The 19,880-nt window shown below is 38.0% G+C and overlaps 1 protein-coding gene across 2 annotated transcripts in view; it reads right to left on the reverse strand.

The window, feature by feature from the left end:
* The window catches only part of BICC1 (BicC family RNA binding protein 1), a 262,599-nt gene that overhangs the window by 122,667 nt on the left and 120,052 nt on the right, over positions 1–19,880 (reverse strand). For both annotated transcript variants that reach the window (XM_051982628.1, XM_051982629.1), the window contains exon 3: positions 16,075–16,144. In XM_051982628.1, the coding sequence (XP_051838588.1) occupies positions 16,075–16,144 (70 nt within the window). The remainder of the gene's footprint in view (positions 1–16,074; positions 16,145–19,880) is intronic.

A 19,880-nucleotide genomic window follows, 5' to 3' on the forward strand; every position in this document is an offset into this window, starting at 1 on the left:
TGTAAAGAGAGCGAGAGAGAGAGACAGACAGACATAGACACAAAGAGAGAGAGAGCACTTTAAAAATTGCCTCACTTACCTCACTGCCAGAAGAGAGAGTTGTACACTCATTTGATATCTGTTACTCTAGTTGAAGATTTAAATTGAGCACCAGCGCTTCCAGGGATGGAAGAAGAGGAAGGAATGGAGATAGGGACCGGGATAAAGACAGCTACGTGCAGAAAGGAACCAGAGGGAAAAAATCAGAACTCTGATCAACACAGAAGATGAAGCCGATGAAGCAGGTTCCCCACCACCCATCACAGAGGTGACAGATCGGGGCAGAAAGAGATGTGTTTTAGACATGAAAGTAATGTGAATTTGTTTTGTCTGATTTTGCACATTTATTACAAGGGGTGTTTCTTCTTTTCTTTTTTTCCCATGAGGGAAGGATATAGGAAAGAAAGAAATATTTATTAATTTTTTTAAAGTGAGTTCTTTTCAGTGAAAGAATAGAATACCCACAGAATCTTGGCAATCTTGTGTGAGAAAAGCCTTCCAGTAAAATAAAAAAAAAAAAAAAAAGGAAGATAACTGAGAAGCAGATGTAGTTTCTCACCTTGTAGAAGCCTCAGTTCCTTCAGGTACCCGAGGAGCTCTGGCTAAGTGGACCTTTGTTGCCCCCTACAGGGCCTTGTGTGGTCACTTTTACAATTAAGGTTAGGACCCTATTATTAGAATCTGAAGGCATCACAAGATCTTAGTTTTAGAGCTGGGAGGAAGTTCAGATACCTTCCAGGACAGCCCCATTTTGCTTTAGATTGGCCCAGTGCAAAGACTGACACCTGCTGGTCCCAAATCAGTGAAATGGACACGTGCACAGCCTTCACTGGACTGCATAACCCCAACCCTGAGGAGGCTCGGGTTCCTATAAGGTCATCGAGGTGATCAGTGACCTGTCCCTGCTCAGCCCCTCCACCAGGCAGAATTTTTACAATGAAACTCTTAAAACTTCCTGAAACTCTGAAACTTTCACCAATTTATTATTGGATTTTTCTTATTATTAAATGAATTGCTATTCTTTCCCCCATGTGTATTCCCCTATTAATATGGCAATAAAAACCTGTAGAAAATTGATAAAAGAGTGGTTTTATAATTCAGGGGGAAAGTTGGAGATATGATTTCTTTTTTTACCCCCAAGTAAGTGAGGGAGAAACTACCTTTCTTAGGAAGAAGCCAACAAAAGGGCAAGCCCAATAATTTCTAGAGGCTTCAAAGAGAAAAGGGGGATGATGAAGAAACAAGCAGTGGAACAAAGAGTGACCAAAGGTGGCTGGGCTGCCCCAACCTTTTTCACATCTTCCAAATGAACTCGTGCTCCTCCTCACAAGAGGAACTGGCTGATAGTGAATCAGAGCAGACCGAGATACCAACATTTTCAGAATTCAGTCCATCCAATCCCTTCACTTGTTTAATTTGCCCAACCGGCGAATACAGTGGAGCCAACTGAAAGCAGGCAGCATTCTGTCCCTCTGATTCACTGCTTCTTCAAGGAAACAATGGCCTCATTTTATAGATGAGTAAACTCAGGCCTAGAAAGTGGGAAGTGTCATGGCTCATATTTCATGGAGCCAGGACTTAACCACATGGTCCACAGAACTGCTGAGTAATTTAAAATTGAGAAGAATTAACAGTTAACAAAGAGCTTTCTTCCCCACAAACTCACTTGAGAGAGAGAAAGACAGACATCTTTATAATATCTTAAAGTTCCACTAAGCCTTATAAAAACGCATTATCCTGTTTGAAGCTCACAACCTTCCCTGTAGGGTGGGTACGACGTGTTTATTGTCCCCATTTTCCAGAAAAGGAAACTGAGGCACAGAGAAATTATAATAAGAAGACAAATTTAAGACAAAGTTAGTATGTGGGATTTGCAAACCGAGTCTTCCTGGTTACAGGCCTGGCACTCTATCCATCTCACCGCTTCCAGCCTCTTCCTTTATAAATTTCACATCAGCCAAGAGGTAACGCTTCCTTCAGTTGAATATTTCCATTCTTGGCTTTTGATTTGAGCTTCACCGCCCCCTATCCCCCAGCAGAACAGTGGTCAAATGAATTGTCACGGCCAATATGCCCAGCAAAAATTATTCTACACCCCTCCCCCCTTTCCACAGTCAAATCCAAAGGGACAATTCCCAAGGCTGTTGCTATCCAAGGGTTTCACTTAGGAAGCGTAACTCCAAGCCTTTCCTAACACGCTCTGGGACTGCCACTCAGACCTAAACTGCCTGATTTAATGACAAATCCAGAGAATGGTGCTTCCTGCTAAAAATCAGGGCGCAAAGAAGCCACTAATGACCAGTTAATGTGGTTTGCGGCCACGGATTTAAAACGTGAAATATTCACACGGCTAATTGTGGTTTGCGTTCCCTAATTGTTCGGACTGCTGAGAAGAAGCCGAATTCCTGCAGGTTATCAATGGAAGGTGCGGAGCCAAGCTGGGGAGCTAACTCAGCATCACTGGCCTTCTTCGGGTTTTTGGTGGGTTTCCATGGTTGACAGATTATCTGGAGGAGGAGTCCAATTTTTGACAAGCCACAGAGAGTTGACAACAAACTTCACTAAAATTAACACCAGACCCAAGACCGTAAATGATACCACTTCAACCCAAGTCAACTCAACAATAATTTATTTAATGTCTACAGTCTGGTACATAGCAGGCGCTTAATAAATGCTCGTGATTGGCTGCTATGTATCAGGAGTTTGGAATGCAAAAGACAAAAATGGCAACCATTTCTGGCTCAAGGAGCTTATTTTCTTCTGTTCCAGTTTACGTGGATCTCTTCACTGTCTATTCAACATACTGTGGTATATTAGAAAGGATAATGAATTTAGAAACTCAGGGAAAAAAAACGAATCCAAACCCTACTCATGCTACTGAGAACATGTTTTACTTTGGGTAAATCACCTCCTTTCATGGAATAAAAGAACACTGAATTTAAAACTGGAGGTGACCTTGGAGAGAAAACCCTTTCCCCCATTTTATGGATAAGTAAATTGACTGTCTGAAACTGCTCCCTCCCAAGTTACCAAAGAGATGATCATTGCTAGCTCTTTGTCAATACTCACCCTTCTTAGCCGCTTAGCAGCACGTGACTCTGCTCACTATCATGTCCTCCTCCATAGTCTCCCTGGGTTTCCCTCTTTCTCTCTTGGCCACCAAACCTTGTAGCATCCTCATCTCTTCCCTCTTACATCCAAACCCATCTCTTCATTTATAGACCCTGACACCTCTTACCTAGACTACTGCAAGATCCTTCTAACTAGATCCCTGCATCAATGTTCTTCCCACTGCAATCAACCCTCCATCCAGCTTCCAAAGGATATTCCTCAAGCATTGCTCTGATGTCACCCTCTGCCAAAAAAAACTCTAGTCATTCCCTACTACCTTTAAGAATTTTTTATTTATTTTTTATTTTATTATTATTATTATTATTATTTGCTGAGGCAATGGGGTTAAGTGACTTGCCCAGGTTCACATAGCTAGGAAGTGTTAAGTGTCTGATAAGATTTGAACTCAGATCCTCCTGACTTCAGGGCTGGTTCTCTGTCCATTGCACCACCCCAGAACTTTTAAAATAAAATAAAAAATTCTTTGGCATTTAGATCTCACAAACTGTCTTAGAATCTTAAGCCATTGGGCAGTACTGTCTTAGCATTATGATGAATATTAGAACTGAAGACAGATTTCTGTGGGTATGTTCTCCTCCATCCCTAAAAGTTTTCAGTAGCCCTGAGACAGATGGGACTTTGAATAAAGAGTAATCCACTTCCCTCCTAAGATTTGGGGAAGGTTTCTTGAAGAAGATGGGATTTTAGTTGGGCTCAAAGAAAACCAGGAAAATCAGTAGATGGAGATGAAGAGGGAGAGCAGTGCTGGAATAATAAGCAAAAAAAAAAAAAAGTGCCCAGAGCCCAGAGATGACATGTCTTATTCACGGAACAGCCAGGAGATCAGTGTAGCTGGATCAAAGAGTACATCAGGGGTAAGATGGAAGAAGACTAGAAAGGTAGGAGGGGGCTGGTTATAAAGGGCTCTGAATGACAACAGAGTACTTTGTATTTATCTTGCAGGGAGCCGCTAGAGTTTATTGAATGAGGATAGGGGAGGAGGTTTGACGTGGGCAAAAAAGCACTCTGACAGTTAAATGGATGGTGGACTCCAATGGAGAAGGATTGAGGCAGGCTAACCCATGAGAAGCCATTGCAATAGTCCAGGTAAGAAGAGATGAGGGTCTATACCAATGTGAGAGCCATTTCAGAGGAGAGACGGGAGCACATCTGCGAGATGTCACAAAGATAAAATAGACCTTGACACTATATTGGATATAGAAAGTGAAAAAAGAGGAACGAGTCCAGGATGACTTCTGGATTTGGAACCTAAGGAATTGGGGGATGGTGCTGCCCTGGACAGTAGCAAGAAAAGGAGGAAGATGGGAAGGTTTGAAGCGGGGAAGGGGATGGATAATGAGTTCTCTTTGGATTCATTGAGTTTAAAATGTCTACTGGACATCAAGTTCAAAATGCCAAACTGGGGATCAGCAGAGAGCTTGGGGCAGAAGACAGAGGGCTTGAGAAGCACCTGCATTAAATCCCCAGAAGCTGAACTGCTGAAATATATCAGAACATAATGTAATTTCCTTAAGGGCAAAGATTCTAACACTCTAGACTTTGCATGACAGTATAATACCAGTGAACAATAAACACTTAGCATCCATTGAGTGATTGTGTTCTAGTAGATCATCAAAAAAAAAAAAAAAAAAAGGAAAACAGGAATAGATGTTTTCTAATATCTCTCCCAGCTCTAAATCTATGACACTATGACTGCCAGGAAGTTCAATCTATTCAGGTCAGAGTTTCAGGCCCACCCAGGAGCAGACTGGAATTCAAACTCAAGAAACAATTTCTAATAGGAATTCCCCCTTCAGGGATCCTGTGGGTTAAATCACAGGCTTTGTGAAACCCTTCAGACCAAGTTTCACTCCATTCCCACCCCACCCTGAACCACTAAGAAAGCTCAACTCCCTCTAGTTCCCTGACTAGAGAGAGCCCTAATTCTCTTCCCTATTTTTGGCTTACAGAAAGATGTGAAAAAGTTAGCCAACTAAACTTTGTGTTAAAGAGATATGTTCCTCTTACCTCCAGCGATGGCTTTAGTCCCTGCACCCTCAAACCACCTCAGGGAATAGGAATCTTTCCCCTAATGTAGGAAAATAAGAGAAGCAGCCAAAAAGTAGAGGGGGTCAGGAAAGATAGTAAGGGGGATGAAGTGGAGGCCGGGTACAGGAGCTGGGGTAGTTCAGGCCAAGATGTCCTTACAGTTTCACTTATTCTGATGGCATTAGCAAGCATCTTGGAATTCTAGTAATTTTTATTTACTTTGGAGGGAGGAAGATGGGAGGGGGAGAGGGAAAGAGACAGAGAAGAGAGAGAAAGAGACAGAGTGAGAGACAGAGAAACAGAAAGACAGACAAAGAGACAGAGAAACAGAGAGAGAGAGAGAGAGAGAGAGAGAGAGAGAGAGAGAGAGAGAGAATATATAGGACTAAGCCTCTCCCAAACACTAGAATGTCACATAGTCTATCTGATGGCATACCTGCCCCACCTGGGGCAATCCTGATAAAAGAGAATGCACTGGGGTTTGAGGTCAGTAAGGCTTTAGTTTGATACTTACCTCATACTTAGTAGTTGGGTAATCATAGACAAATCATTAAAACACAATGGGTCTGCGGAATGTTGGAGGGGATGTGGGAAAACAGGGACACTGATACATTGTTGGTGGAATTGTGAATACATCCAGCCATTCTGGAGAGCAATTTGGAACTATGCTCAAAAAGTTATCAAACTGTGCATACCCTTTGATCCAGCAGTATTTCTACTGGGCTTATACCCCAAAGAGATACTAAAGAAAGGAAAGGGACCTGTATGTGCCAAAATGTTTGTGGCAGCCCTGTTTGTAGTGGCTAGAAGCTGGAAAATGAATGGATGCCCATCAATTGGAGAATGGTTGAATAAATTGTGGTATATGAACATTTTGGAATATTATTGTTCTGTAAGAAATGACCAGCAGGATGAATACAGAGAGGCTTGGAGAGACTTACATGAACTGATGCTGAGTGAAATGAGCAGAACCAGGAGATCATTATATACCTCAACAACGATACTGTTTGAGGATGTATTCCGATGGAAGTGGATCTCTTCGATAAAGAGAGCTAATTCAGTTTCAATTGATCAAGGATGGACAGAAGCAGCTACACCCAAAGAAAGGACACTGGGAAATGAATATAAACTGCTTGCATTTTTGTTTTTCTTCCCAGGTAATTTCTACCTTCTGAATCCAATTCTCCCTGTGCAACAAGAAAACTGTTTGGTTCTGCACACATATATTGGATCTAGGATATACTGTAACCTATTCAACATGTAAAGGACTGATTGCCATCTGGGGGAGGGGGTGGAGGGAGGGAGGGGAAAAATCGGAATAGAAGTGAATGCAAGGGATAATGCTGTAAAAAATTACCCTGGCATGGGTTCTGTCAATAAAAAGCTATTTTAAAAAATAAAAATAAAATACCGGTTTTAAAATGATCCTTTCATTTTGTCATTGAAATACAGAAATACATTGAAATATAATGGAGTCAACTGGTATTTACAACCAAATTTATGTATCTACCTCTTCGTGGTATTAAAAGTCAGATAAAATTAAAAAAAAAAAAACACAATGGGTCTCAGTTTCCAAAACTGAGAAACAGACACAGTTTTACATATACCTAACAGAGTGGTCAAATAGAATGACACAGTCAAGATTTGGAGTCAGAGAGTCTGAGTTCAAATCCTCTTTCAATCACCTGTATAAGTATGAGAAAGATACAACCTCTCAACCTCAGTTTCCTCATCTGAAAAATGAGCGAGTTGAGCCAGATGGTCCTAAAGACCCCTTTGAACTTTAAATCTGTGATTCTAATATTATTCTTATTCCTAAAGTTTAACTTCTAATTGAGAGGTCTTCTGTGGGATGAAAAGCAAGCCTTTTTCCCATCTCTCCTCTCCATTTCCTTATCTATAAGAGGAAGATGTGCCATCAGATCATATTTAAGGTACCTTCTTACTGCAAAATATTAAGAATCAGAAAAAAAAATGGAGACATCTTTAATCCTGAACAGGTAAACTTGGGACTTTCCACTCATTATAACACTTTAGAAAAGCTCAGGACTCAGCTGAAATGCACAAAGAAAAGTCTATTCAGCAAATAGTATCAGGAAGACTATATGAGAATCAGTGACCTTGTTAAAGGGGAAGAAATGCTTCCAAGTATTAGAAAAGCAGCTCAGACACACCAATCTCAGAGATTTTCATTACCTCTCCTTCTTATCTGTTTATTAAAGTTGACTTGGCAGGACTTCATCTTGGCAACTGCAGGGAATCACATTCAAATTCACTATTCTCTTGTAAGTAATAAAATTGCATTTCTTTCCAAATATGCTATGATTCAGTTTTGTCTTTTTTTCTACAATTTTAAGAAAAAGTATCACTCCATTTTGTCTAAATTGAGAGATCCCAGTATGCTTTGCTGATAGAAGTGTTATAGTGTCAAAGGGATGTGTGACATTTTTTTTCTTTTAAAGTGTCATTTGGGAATAGAAATACCAAGAAATATATAAGAATTAAGAGACAGAACTAGAAACAAAGTGGATGTCCATCCATTGGGAAAGAGCTAAACAAATTATGGTATAGAAATGTAATTGTATGATATTACTGAACTGTAAGCAATAATAAATGTGATCAGAGAAGTCTATAAAGACTAGATGATCTGATACAGAATGAAATAGTAGAGCCAACAAAAGAATAAACACATGACTAGGACCATGTAAACAGTAAGAACAATAATAAACATAATGGCACTAAATAACAAATATAATGACAACAATTTAAGTGAAAGCAACCACAAAACAGACGATTACAATAATGTAAATATAAAAGCAATTACAAAACAGGAAACACAATGACTACAATGTAAATGGTAAGAACAATCACTTAATAATAGATACAATGATAACAAGGTAAACAAAAGAGCAATGACAAAACAATACATACAATGACAACAATGTAAGTGATGAAGCAAGCAAACACAAAATAATGGACACAATGATGACAATGTAAATAGTAAAAACAATCACTAAATAAGATACAATGACAATAATGTAAATGAAAGGGCAGTTCCAAAACAACAACAATGTAAGTAAAAAAGCAATCACTAAATAACCAAAAGTGAATGTTGCAAAATGACAAAAAAAAACAAACAAACCAAAAAAAAAAAAAAAAACCCAAACATGATCCCAAACAGGAAAAGATATCCTGAGTTCTCTCTCTTTACAGCAGTGGAGATCCTAAGGCATAGCTCATTCAGCATAATTACAGACTTTTTCAATGTTCTGATCAGTTTTGTTATTTTCTTTTTTTTTCTTCTTAAAATATATTATTTGTATAAATAATAATTTTTTGAAATGGATATTACTTATTATATGTGGTGGCTCTCTGTGATGAAGAAGAAGGAGGGATGCCAGGAGAAATTTCGATAACATACAAAAAAAGAAATTAATTAAAATGAATATTAAAAATAAAGGTATATCAAAAATATTTTAATATATATATAAGAAAATAAAAAGGAAGAGAATATAAATAGTTTGATATTGTTACTATCTTTACAATCAATGTATATCCCAAAAACACATAATGGAAGTTCATGTTTTCATATGTAATCTATTTTTTTGTTTCTCTTTACACATGGAAATATTCATTTTTGGTAAAGATTGTTAAGTTCATAATAAAAAGGAAAGTTTACATAAAAAAAAAAAAAAACCATTAGAAGCAACTAAGTTTCCTGCTGGTTAGAATACTGGACTCAGAGAAGCTTACCTCTCGGGGATGCATTTTTTTTCCTCATTTACAAAACAAAAGTAATAAATGCCTCAGAGATTTTGCCGCAAGAATCAAATAACAATACATAAAAAGTAAACATAATAATTATAACAATATATGTATATGCTTTTGCAAACATGCTAAATTAATTTTAGATTATTGTTATAATTATTATTGTACACATATTTTATATTTCAAGAAGATAGGTTCATTTTGTCTCTAAGAAGAGACTATTATTACATAGTTCTTTTCTTTGTTTTAAGTTGTCTTTTAATTACTTTTTTCTTTTTAAAAGTATTCACTCTCCCAAACTCATATCCATTTTACTTATGTGTAACTCAGAGGAAAGAACCTATAGAACTTCTTGAGACTCAGACTAAGTGACTTAACCTGAGTCACACACTATCGGGAATCCCTGAATCTGAGCCCAGGATTATGCCATATTGCTCCCCTGAAGACATACATTAAAATTCTATCTACCATGATAGGTTCTGATAAAACACTTTCCCCCCTGTTTTATCAAAAGTAAATTAAACCAGTTCTGAATTTCAGATATTTAGAAAAGTTCTTCAAATTCTTCAACTCACAGTCAATAAAAAAAAAATGCCTTTCTTCTCCTCAAAACTAATATTATAAAGTGAGAGGATTCATATGGAGCATAGATTTAGACCTAGAGGGAGTCTCAGAGGTCATGAAGATCAACATCCCCATGTCACAGATGCAAAAATTAAGTCCAAGGATCAAGGACTCCGCCCAGATTCCCCAAGCAAAGCTAACACTGAACCCCCAAATCTCAATTCAGCACTGTCTATTATACTTCACTGCCCTCTTGTGGATGGTCAACAAGCTGAGCTGGTCAGATTGCCCAGTAGATAGTGCTAGCTTCCTGATTCTGAGGAAGGTTCCCTCTACTTAAAGATCAATGCTGCCTCCCTCCTTGTGACACATCCCCCCAAACAAATTCAAAATCCATGATTCAGTAGAAATTTATAACTGACCTACCAGTAATTATCCTATTGAGGTCAAAGACATATCAGCCTCCTATCTCATCAGGACTTAAAGAAGTACCTCTTACAGGCAAGTTAATGACCTAAACAGGGAATGAAAGGATTGGTCTCATATTATAACCAACTCCATTAACAAATTAATAGAGAGAAAGTGATATGACCTTTTCTAAGCTGAGAAAAGAGAGCAGTCTTTCCCCAGTAAAATCATCATTCCAGCCCATATTCTTCAGCTTTTCAGATAATTAAGGCTTTTACTTCTCATCCTTCCAGTTACAAGACAATTTACAAGCCCTTCCACTAGGGAGAAAAACCTCCCATCAGTCCATTTTATCAGAGTAGCAGATTCATTGGATTAAAATGAGCAAAACAACGTGCCCCCCCCCAAAAGGACTGGACTCAAGAGAGAACTAGGCTGAAATGGCAACTCAATCTGGGTGCCCATAAAAGCCCCTTAACCTCTCCAGGCTTCAGTGTCTCCTTATGTCAAGTGGGGATAATAATATCTCTTGTTTGTCCCCCAAGGGGTGGAGTGGTTGCCAAGATCAGGTAAAATGATATAGAAAAAGTATCATGTAATCCTGCTAATGATATAGGAAAATCAGTGATAAATGATACTATTAACATAATATAATTATAATTATATATATAATAAATATAATAATATATATTTTAGATATTATATTATATATATAAAATTATAATTAATTCATATAATGCTTGCTATTAATATAAAGTAAATGGAGATGATACTCCCAGAGCTGGGGAGAAGACATCTATTTACTAGCCTGGTTCACTGCAAATAGGCTCACACAGAAAAGTTTATGAAAACTGAGAAAATCAAGGAATACAACTGAGGATGATCCCATAGGTACAACACAGCTCACGACTTGGCTCTGAGGATTACTTATGGATTTTGAGTATGCATAACATAGAAAAATAAAGAATTGAACTTTAACTATAGTTCAAGAAATGAGCTAAATCCCCCCCCCAATAGAGCTTCTTCTAATGGTCTCTTGAATAATATTTGGGGAGACAAAGATGGCTTAGGAGTTAAGATTTTTACAAGGGAGGGGAAAAAAGAGAAAAGTGAGTTTCCCTAGCCCCCTAATATTCCCCTTAGCATATTCATTCCTTCTTTTCTGAATGCAAATTCCAGACAAGCAAATTTCATCTCTGGATTGCACCTTTCCTAAAATACAGGAATTAGACAGGAGGGATCCCTGCCAAGAGCTGTCTGAGTCCATAGTGTCAGTTTTAAGGAGTGCAGCTGCACAGTTAAGTAATAAGGCTGGCCCCGATGAATTTGGGATTGTAAATGCCCCCGGGGCAGACTTTTGTCTCTCTCCTTCTTATTTTTTTGGCACACCTCACTCATCATATAGCACCGTGTACATTCACAGCACTACCTACATACTAGGAAATAAAGCCACGTCTCTGGGCACAGGGCCAGCGGGGGCCAGTCCGAAGGCGCAAGGCCAGAAGTTAACTTTTTCCATGTGTGCAGGGGACTAACTGCCCTCAAATGCACTGTTGAGCTCCTCTCTCTACTGGGACAAAATCGATCACAAATGAAGCTGAGCTCCGCATGCCGGAGCCGAAGTCCCAACGTCAGCCCTCTGACACTGCTGCCCAACATCTTGACGTACTGAAAACCATATTGTCATGTCATCTGGTCAACCAATTCAGTCAATTCCCAGTCTTCGATGCTAATGAGGAAGAGAAGATGAAATTGGGCTGAAAGAATGGATGATCTGGAATTACTGGGAGGGGATTTGCTCATCACTTATCTATGATTTGGATTATGTTTTTGCTGTTCAGTTGCTTTCAGTCCTGTCTGATTCCTTGTGATGTCATTTGGAGTTTTGTTGTATGTGGTTTTTGTTTTTGTTTTTGGCAAAGATACTAGAGCGGTTTGCTATTTCCTTCTCCAGCCCATTTTACAAATGAGGAAAATGAGTTAAACAGGGTTAAATGACTTGCCCAGGGTCACACAGGCTAGTAAGAGTCCAAGGCCAGATTTGAATTCAAATCTTCCAGATGCCAGGTCCAGCCCTCTATCCATCATAACATCTGGTTGTCCAGACGTTTTATTACTACTAATGAATTGAAGAGATTGTGGAATTTAATGGAAAGAGAATTGGATTTGGAGATAGGAAGAAGGGGTTCAAACCCCACCTCTAAAAGATAGTAGCTGTATATGATCTGGGTTGTAATGACAACCCAATGACAACCACTATGAGTCAAAGACCATACAGAGATCAAGAGATGACCCTCTGGAAGCCATCAAGTCCCAGACTCTCACTTTACAAAGGAGGCTATTGAGGCTGCACACTTACGGAACAGATGTCAGAGACAGGATTTGAACACAGGGACTCTGGCCCTCAAGTCTGCTCTTTCCACTGTCCCACACTTATTCTTTATGGATTATCTATTGAGGCACAGAAGGTTTGGAGGTTACTCTGATCAAGGGCACTCCAATACAAAGAGTTTCTTATGTTCCTTTTCAAAGCTATCCCGTGGCCTGAGCAAAGAAAGGTAGCACAGCATAAGCCCTGATCTTAGAGTCAATAAGATCCAGATTCAAAGCTAGCCTCAGATACTTAGTATCTGTGTGAGCCTGAGCACATCATTAAACATGTCTTAGTCATTTTAAGATAAAGAAATTAAGGCCATCTATAGCCATATGAAAAAATACTCTAAATCACCATTGATTAGGGAAATACAAATTAAAACCACTTTGAAGTACCACCATATATCTCTCAGATTAGCTAAGATGACAAGAAAAGATAATGATAAATGTTGGAGGGATGTGGGAAAACTGGAACACTAATATATCATTGGTGGAGTTGTGGACTGATCCAATCATTCTGGAGAGCAATTTGGAACTATGCCCAAAGGGCTGTCAATCTGTGTCTCTACTAGGTCTGTATCGTAAAGAGATCATAAAAAAGGGAAAGGACCCACATGTGCAAAAATATTTGTAACAGCCCTTCTTGTAGTGGCAAGAAAGGATAAACAGAGTGGATGCCCATCAGTTGAATGGCTGAATATATTATGATATATGAATATAATGAAATATCATTGTTTTATAAGAAATTGTGAGCAGGTTGATTTCAGAAAAGCCTGAAAAGACTTGCACGAATTGATGGTGAGTGAAGGGAGCAGAACTAAGAGAACACTGCACAGAGCAACAAGATTATATGATGATCGACTGTGATAGATTTGACTCTTTTCAACATTAAGGTGATTCAGGCCAATTCCAATAGACTTGTGATGGAGAGAGCCATCCACATCCAGGGCAAGAACTATGGAGATTGAATGTGGATCAAAGCATAGTAGTTTCACCTTTTTTTGTAACTTGTTGTTTGTTTGCTTGGTTTCTTTCCCTTTTATTCTGATTTTTTCTTATGCAGCATTACAAATATGAAAATATGTTTAGAATTACATGTTAATCTATATCAGATTGCTTGCTGTCTTGGGGAGGGAGAAAAATTTGGAACATGAGGTTTTGCAAAGAAGAATGTTGAAAAGTATTTTTGAAAAATAAAATATTATTTTAAAAAGTAAATATATAAACAACTCTGTCTCCTCTTCTATAAAATGGAGATAATAATAATAATTATAGAGCACCTTCACACCAAGATTGTTTTGAGGATAAAATGAGATCATATTTATAAAGTTTGGGAAATTTTAAAGCACTATATAAACATTATTATTTTTGTGATAATTAGGTGATATATCAGGAACATTTGCATTCCCGTCCCAGCACTGTAATTCACTAAGTAATTTCTCTATAAGATGAAGTGGATAGAAAAAAATTCTCTCTAAAGTTCTTTCTAGCTTACAACTGTGGTATAACAAAGCAGAAAAACATTATCTTGAGACTCTGCTCATTTAGTTTCAGATCCTAGCTGGCTCTGCAGGAGAAATCTCTGCTTCCTTGAAAAAAAAATGAGGATAACAATACCTGTACTTGTAGTGCTGTTGTTAGGAAGACGCTATTAAGCCTGAAAGCATTCAAGAATTAGGAGTGCTGACAGTGATTCACATTCGGGAAATCCCAAGAAGGGAAGATGGTTGAGAAGCTTCTTAAGGGGCTGACTTGGATTTTAAATCTATCACAGATAATCCATGAATTGTATGATTCAGAAGTGCACAATCAAGAGCCAGCTAGGTTGACTTTTTTACTGATGGCTTCTCTGTTGTTTTTGTTGCAAGGGGGCAGATGTTGGGTTTGTTTGTTTGTTTGTTCGTTTGTTTGTTTGTTTTTTTAACCTCTGTCACTTCTTTCACATAGAACTCCCCCTGGTTACAATGAAAAATTTATAATGAAAAATCTAAGTAGAACGGATCAACAAAGTAACCACAGTGACAGCAATGCAATGCAACATACACCCATAGGTCCCCATTTCCCTAAAGAAGTCTTTTACATACCTCTAAATCCACCTAATCTCTTTGTGGCATGGAAAAGCATTATTTTTAGGCCTTTCTCATCTCTAACAGGCACCAGGCATTACTTTTTACAAGATCTTATTCCATCCAAGGGCTGGACCCAACATTCAATCAGCAGATCCAATTTAATGCAACTCAACAAACATTTGCTGTCAGCAAGACCATAATAAAGGATTGCCAATTTATAGTTAGCAAACATCATGGACCAGACAAAATGAGGCAACCATCACAAAACTCATACCGGGTACCTAAAAAAATCTTTAAACTCTTCAGGCTTAAAACTGAAAACTATTCAGATACCTTATTTAATTAGACTTTTCAGATATGCTGCTTAATCAGATTTCCAAGATACAAACAGAACCAGAAATAAATTAGAGATCCCTAAGGAAATTATACTGATGGTGGAAGGGATTAAAGAAAAGCAATAACTCAAAGACCTTATCAGGAAAAGGGGAGACTGCTCTTTTCTTCAAAGAAAAGAGCTAAAAAGAAAGAAAAAATAATAATTAAAAAAAGAGAAAAGAACTAAAAAATAAAAAAGAACTTTGCTTCACTTAGAAATCAATTGCTACTTTTTTCTCCAAATGCCATGTAAAGCACTAAGATTTTTTTAAAATGGAATCAAAATTCCTTTTCACAGAATAAACTGTTACCAAAGCCTTCACTTGAAAAAGTTTCCACCCACCTCTATTTCCACCCGCCCCCCCAAAAAAAAAAACTTTTGGAAATTCATACTAAAGATAAATATTGAAAAATAAATGAAAGAAAGGAAAAAAAACCAGCAGAGATTTCCACTCCACTGTGGGCTACTTCGTAGGTTCATGAAGACTTAGATTGGGGAAAGTGGGGGTAGAGAGGATAGAAAGGATCTCCAAGGTTAAGGGGTCTCTAACCAACACATTCTAAAGTTTCAAAAAATGAACCATGAGATGAAATGACTTTCCAAGATCATACATAGAAAAATGAGCTACAAAGCTTAGATTTGCATCTGGGTCTCCTAACTCCAAGTCAAGCACTCTTTGCATTATCCTATATAGTATTCAGTCCACGGAAACAGATCTCTCTCCCCCAACACAGAGCACCATCTATCACATAGTAAGAGGGGAATACAAGGCAGAAAAATATATGATCAGGAAGAAAATGCCAGACGTTTCCAATCCCCTTTGAATGATGGTAAGCGACACACCCAGAAAGGAAAATCAGAGGTGATTAATTCTTTGGACCTACATTCCCATGGGAAGAGAAAGCTTTCTTAAGTCTCTGTGATTCTTAAGTCAGACCTTTGCACTCTGTGATTCTCAAGCAGAAAACATATGGAGGATACAGCAGAAGTTCTGAGCCATATTATTCTGCAGAAAATGCCTAAAAATTTTCATCCCTGTTAGACAGACTTAAAAAGCTACTCCATTCTGAGATTCCACAAAAATAGTAGCTTATAAAAATGTAATTGTTGTATGTGATGAAAAGTTAGGGGAAAATTGTATCCTATTCCCTTCAATTACCATAATCTCAAATAAACAAAGGCCTTCCAGTGTCTGAACTTGCTATGGAAATAAGTGTTATGCAATTAAAGAAAGGTATTAGTCCAACTATAAAATTAATCATTTCTACGTCTTTGTTCATCAACCTCAGCAGCCTTTCCCTGAATAAAAAGGCATACCTTTCTTGGATTTTGCTCCAATCTTTAGCTTTGATGGCCAAGCAATCTGTGTGTTTGTCTCTTCCATGATCTGTAAAAAGAAAAGAAGTTTCCATTGAATTAAGTGCTAAAAATTAATAATGATATCATATCTATAAATCTTTAAGGTTTGCAAAGCCCTTTACAAAGAGAATCTCATTTTATCCTTATAAAAACCACAGAAGGTAGTGAATGCTATTATTATCTGCTATTATTATCCCCATTTTGCAGATGAGGAAATGGAGAAAAAAAGGAAGCTAAATGACTTGCCCAGGATTATGCAGCTAACATCTGAGACCATTTTCACTCAGGCCTATTATTCTATCCACTGTGCCACCTAGATAATTATATTTAAAGATGAGGTGTTTTTTTCCAGTTTAAATTTCTGACTTTATGATGACTCAAAATGAACTGATTTTTTTTTAAACAACCTAATAAACCTATCTGGAGAAGAAGAAAGAAAGAAAGAAAAAAAAAAAAAAAACACCAGCAGATTTGTTATTCCAAGACTTTGACACCATTACAAGCATCTGTGGGCCTATCTCTACTCCCACTCAACTCCTCAAGGCGCTGGAGGATTTCAGTCCAGAGACAGCCGCCCTGCAAAATATGTGAACAAATAATGATCCTGAGGGAATTCCAGAACCTTTGGAGATTCTGGTATTGAATCAACATCTCCTCTACATTTGCCAAAGGATTGCAACATCCTTTAACATAATACGTGTAAAGTCAAATGAGAACTGCTAGCCTATACTAAGAATATTTTTTCTTCATCTCCAAGGGGGGAAAACTGTTCTGGACACATTTGTGTTTCATTAAGACTGAGGCAGAACATCCAACAAGATGTCGGCCATGAATCTGCTCTCTCGGTCATTTTCCCCGTGGTACAGACAAGAAGCCAAGAGTTTCCTGCTGCAACTTCCTCCCACTTGCATGGCCCAAGCAGAACCCAGGGTATAACTCAACCAGAAAAGAAGGCAATATACAAGCTAGTGTTTAAGAAGACTCTATACCAATCCAATTTAATTCCAGAAGCAATACTTAAAGGGTAGTTAGTTAGCTCAGTGGATAAAGTGTTGGGCCCAGAGATTCATCTTCTTGAGTTCAAATATATCTTCAGAGATATATTTATCTCTAGTTAAGTTTGCCTCAGTTTCCTTATCTGTAAAATGAGCTGGAGACCAGAATGGCAAATCATTCCAGTGTCTTTGCCAAGAAAATCCCAATTGGGATCATGAACTGGACACACTGAAGGGGAAAAAATCTCAACAATAGCAATAAATTGCCAGCTACTACACTGGGCTGTGCATATAAAGAAAGCTGGAAAGAAAAGAAAGAAAGAGAAAGAGGAAAAGGAAGGAAAGGAAGGAAAAGAGAAAGAAAGGAGAAAGGAAAAGGAAGGAGGGAAGGGGAAGGGGAAGAAGAAAATGAAAGGGAAGAGGAAAAGGAAGAGGAAGGAGAAAGGACAAAGAAAAGATAGAAAGGGAAATGGAAAGATAAGGGGAAAGGAACTAAAAAGGAAAGGGAATGGGGAAAAGGAAAGAGAAAGGAAAAGGAAAGAGAAAGGAAAAGGAAAAGGAAAAGGAAAAGGAAGGAAAGGAAAGGGAAAAGGAAAAGGAAAAAAAAAGGAATGGAGTAAAGAAAAGAAATCCTAGCCTTAAGGAACTTATACTGTATTAGAGAGACAAAATTTGCAAACCAATATTTAAACACAAAGAGGAAACCATGTTGAATAAGGAGCAAATGAAAAAGGAAAAAAAAAAACAAAGATCATTTCTTATTCAATCATTTTGAGTTGTTCTGGACTAAAGTGTAAGAGGCTAAGCACATTCCTATTTGATAAATGGTCAAAGGATACAAATAGGCAATTTTCAGAGAAAGACTTCAAGCTATCAATGGCCACATGAAAAATGCTCTAAATCACTAATAATCAGAGAAATGTAAATTGAGACAATTCTGAGGTACTATCTCATATCCATCATATTGGCAAAGTTGGCCATCACCACTCCCCAAAAAGAAAAAGAAAAATGAAAAATGTTGAAGGGAGAACAGTTGTATTTATGCATTGTTGGTGGAACTGTGAACTGGTCCAGTCTTTCTGAAAAGGAATTTGAAATTATGTTTTAAAAGCTATTAAACTATATATATCCTCTGACTCAGCAATCCTGCTACCAAAGTTATCAAAGAAGGAGAAAGAGACACATATGTACCAAAAAATGTTAAAACAGTTCTTTTTGTGGTGGCAAAGAATTGAAAGATAAGGAACTATCCCATCAATTGGGGAAGGGCTAAGCGAGTCATGATATATGAATTTGCTTGACTGTCATTGTGCAGTAAGAAATGATGAAGAAAAATGTTTCAGAGAAACCTAGGAAGATTTGTATGAACTAATACAAAAAAATGAATAAAACCAGAAGAACAATTCGTACAATGACAACAATATTGAAAAGACAACAGCTTTGAAAGATGTAGGAACCCTGATCAATGTGCTAACCAACCACAATTCAAGAGGACTTGTGATGAAACTTTTTGCCTACCTCCTGACCAAGAGGCAACAGACTTAGAATGAAGATGACACTCACTCTCTCTCTCTCTCTCTCTCTCTCTCTCTCTCTCTCTCTCTCTGTCTCTCAGGAAATGACCAAGGTGGGAATATTTTTTTTTGTTCAACTATACATGTAAAGTTGTATAATTTGTAACAGGTTTTGTCTTTCCTGCTTTCTTAATGAAATGGGAAAAGAGGGGACAAGGGAAGAAAGGGGAGGGAAAATTGAAACCTGAAAAAAAATAAAAAAAATTTAAAGCTAAGCAAATCAGTGTTATAATGGGTGGTATAAGATTAAAAGGAGGTTGTTTAATTTACTTGAGAACAACCTCTTAATGCACTTTAATCAATCAATGAACAAGGATTTATCAAGCGCATGCTATCTGCCAACTACTGTGCTCATCCATAGGGACACAGAGATAAAAAATAAAACAGTTCCTGTCCTCAAGGGCTTAATATTCTATCCAGAGAAAACTATAAATGGAGCATTCCCCTCCTGTCTTCCTCTGGGGCATGTTCAGATGGTATTGCTATCAAGTACATATTAGCTTAGATCACGGTGGCTTCCAAAACCATATGATGGAAAGGTTTCTCTCCAGAGATCATTTTCTACAGGCCATGATCACTCAGAGGTCCATACTATTTGATGACAAAACAAAAATCAGATGACTCTGAACCAAAACTGTGAATAGACTAAAGGGACAGTCACTGTTCCTTTTAAGACTGCTTTTCCTGTCAACCCTGGAGCATGAGGACAGTGTCAGAGGGACTGGTGGGGGAAAACAGCCCTGTCGTTCAATCTCTGAACAAGTCCCAAGACATGGACCGAGGCAAATCGGTACCTAGGAGTGGGCTGCCCCCAATTCTATGTTCTTTCCTTTACAAAGGGCATCTTTCCTATTCCAGAGACCAAAGCAGCAAGAAATGAGCCACCAGAGGAGGTAAAATAGCAAAGTAGCAAAAGCCTGAGACAGGGCAAAAGGGAGTCATCTGCAGAGAGACCACCAGTGTCAGTAATGGAGGAGGCAGTGTGTGCTCAGGGCAAGTGAAATATAAAAGGGTTAAAGAAATATAAAAGGGTTAATTTTTACCAGTCCTTGCAAAGACCCTGTTGGCATATCCAACAAAATTAGAATATCAGCCTTCCAAATGACAGCACTCATGGTGAGAAGTTAAAGATTCTCTTCCTCCCAACAGAGAATTAGCCAGATTTTCAACAAGAATGGGTGAAGGAGAATCTAAT

This window comes from Antechinus flavipes, chromosome 2, assembly GCF_016432865.1.
Source record: "Antechinus flavipes isolate AdamAnt ecotype Samford, QLD, Australia chromosome 2, AdamAnt_v2, whole genome shotgun sequence".
Taxonomy (NCBI): Eukaryota; Metazoa; Chordata; class Mammalia; order Dasyuromorphia; family Dasyuridae; genus Antechinus; species Antechinus flavipes.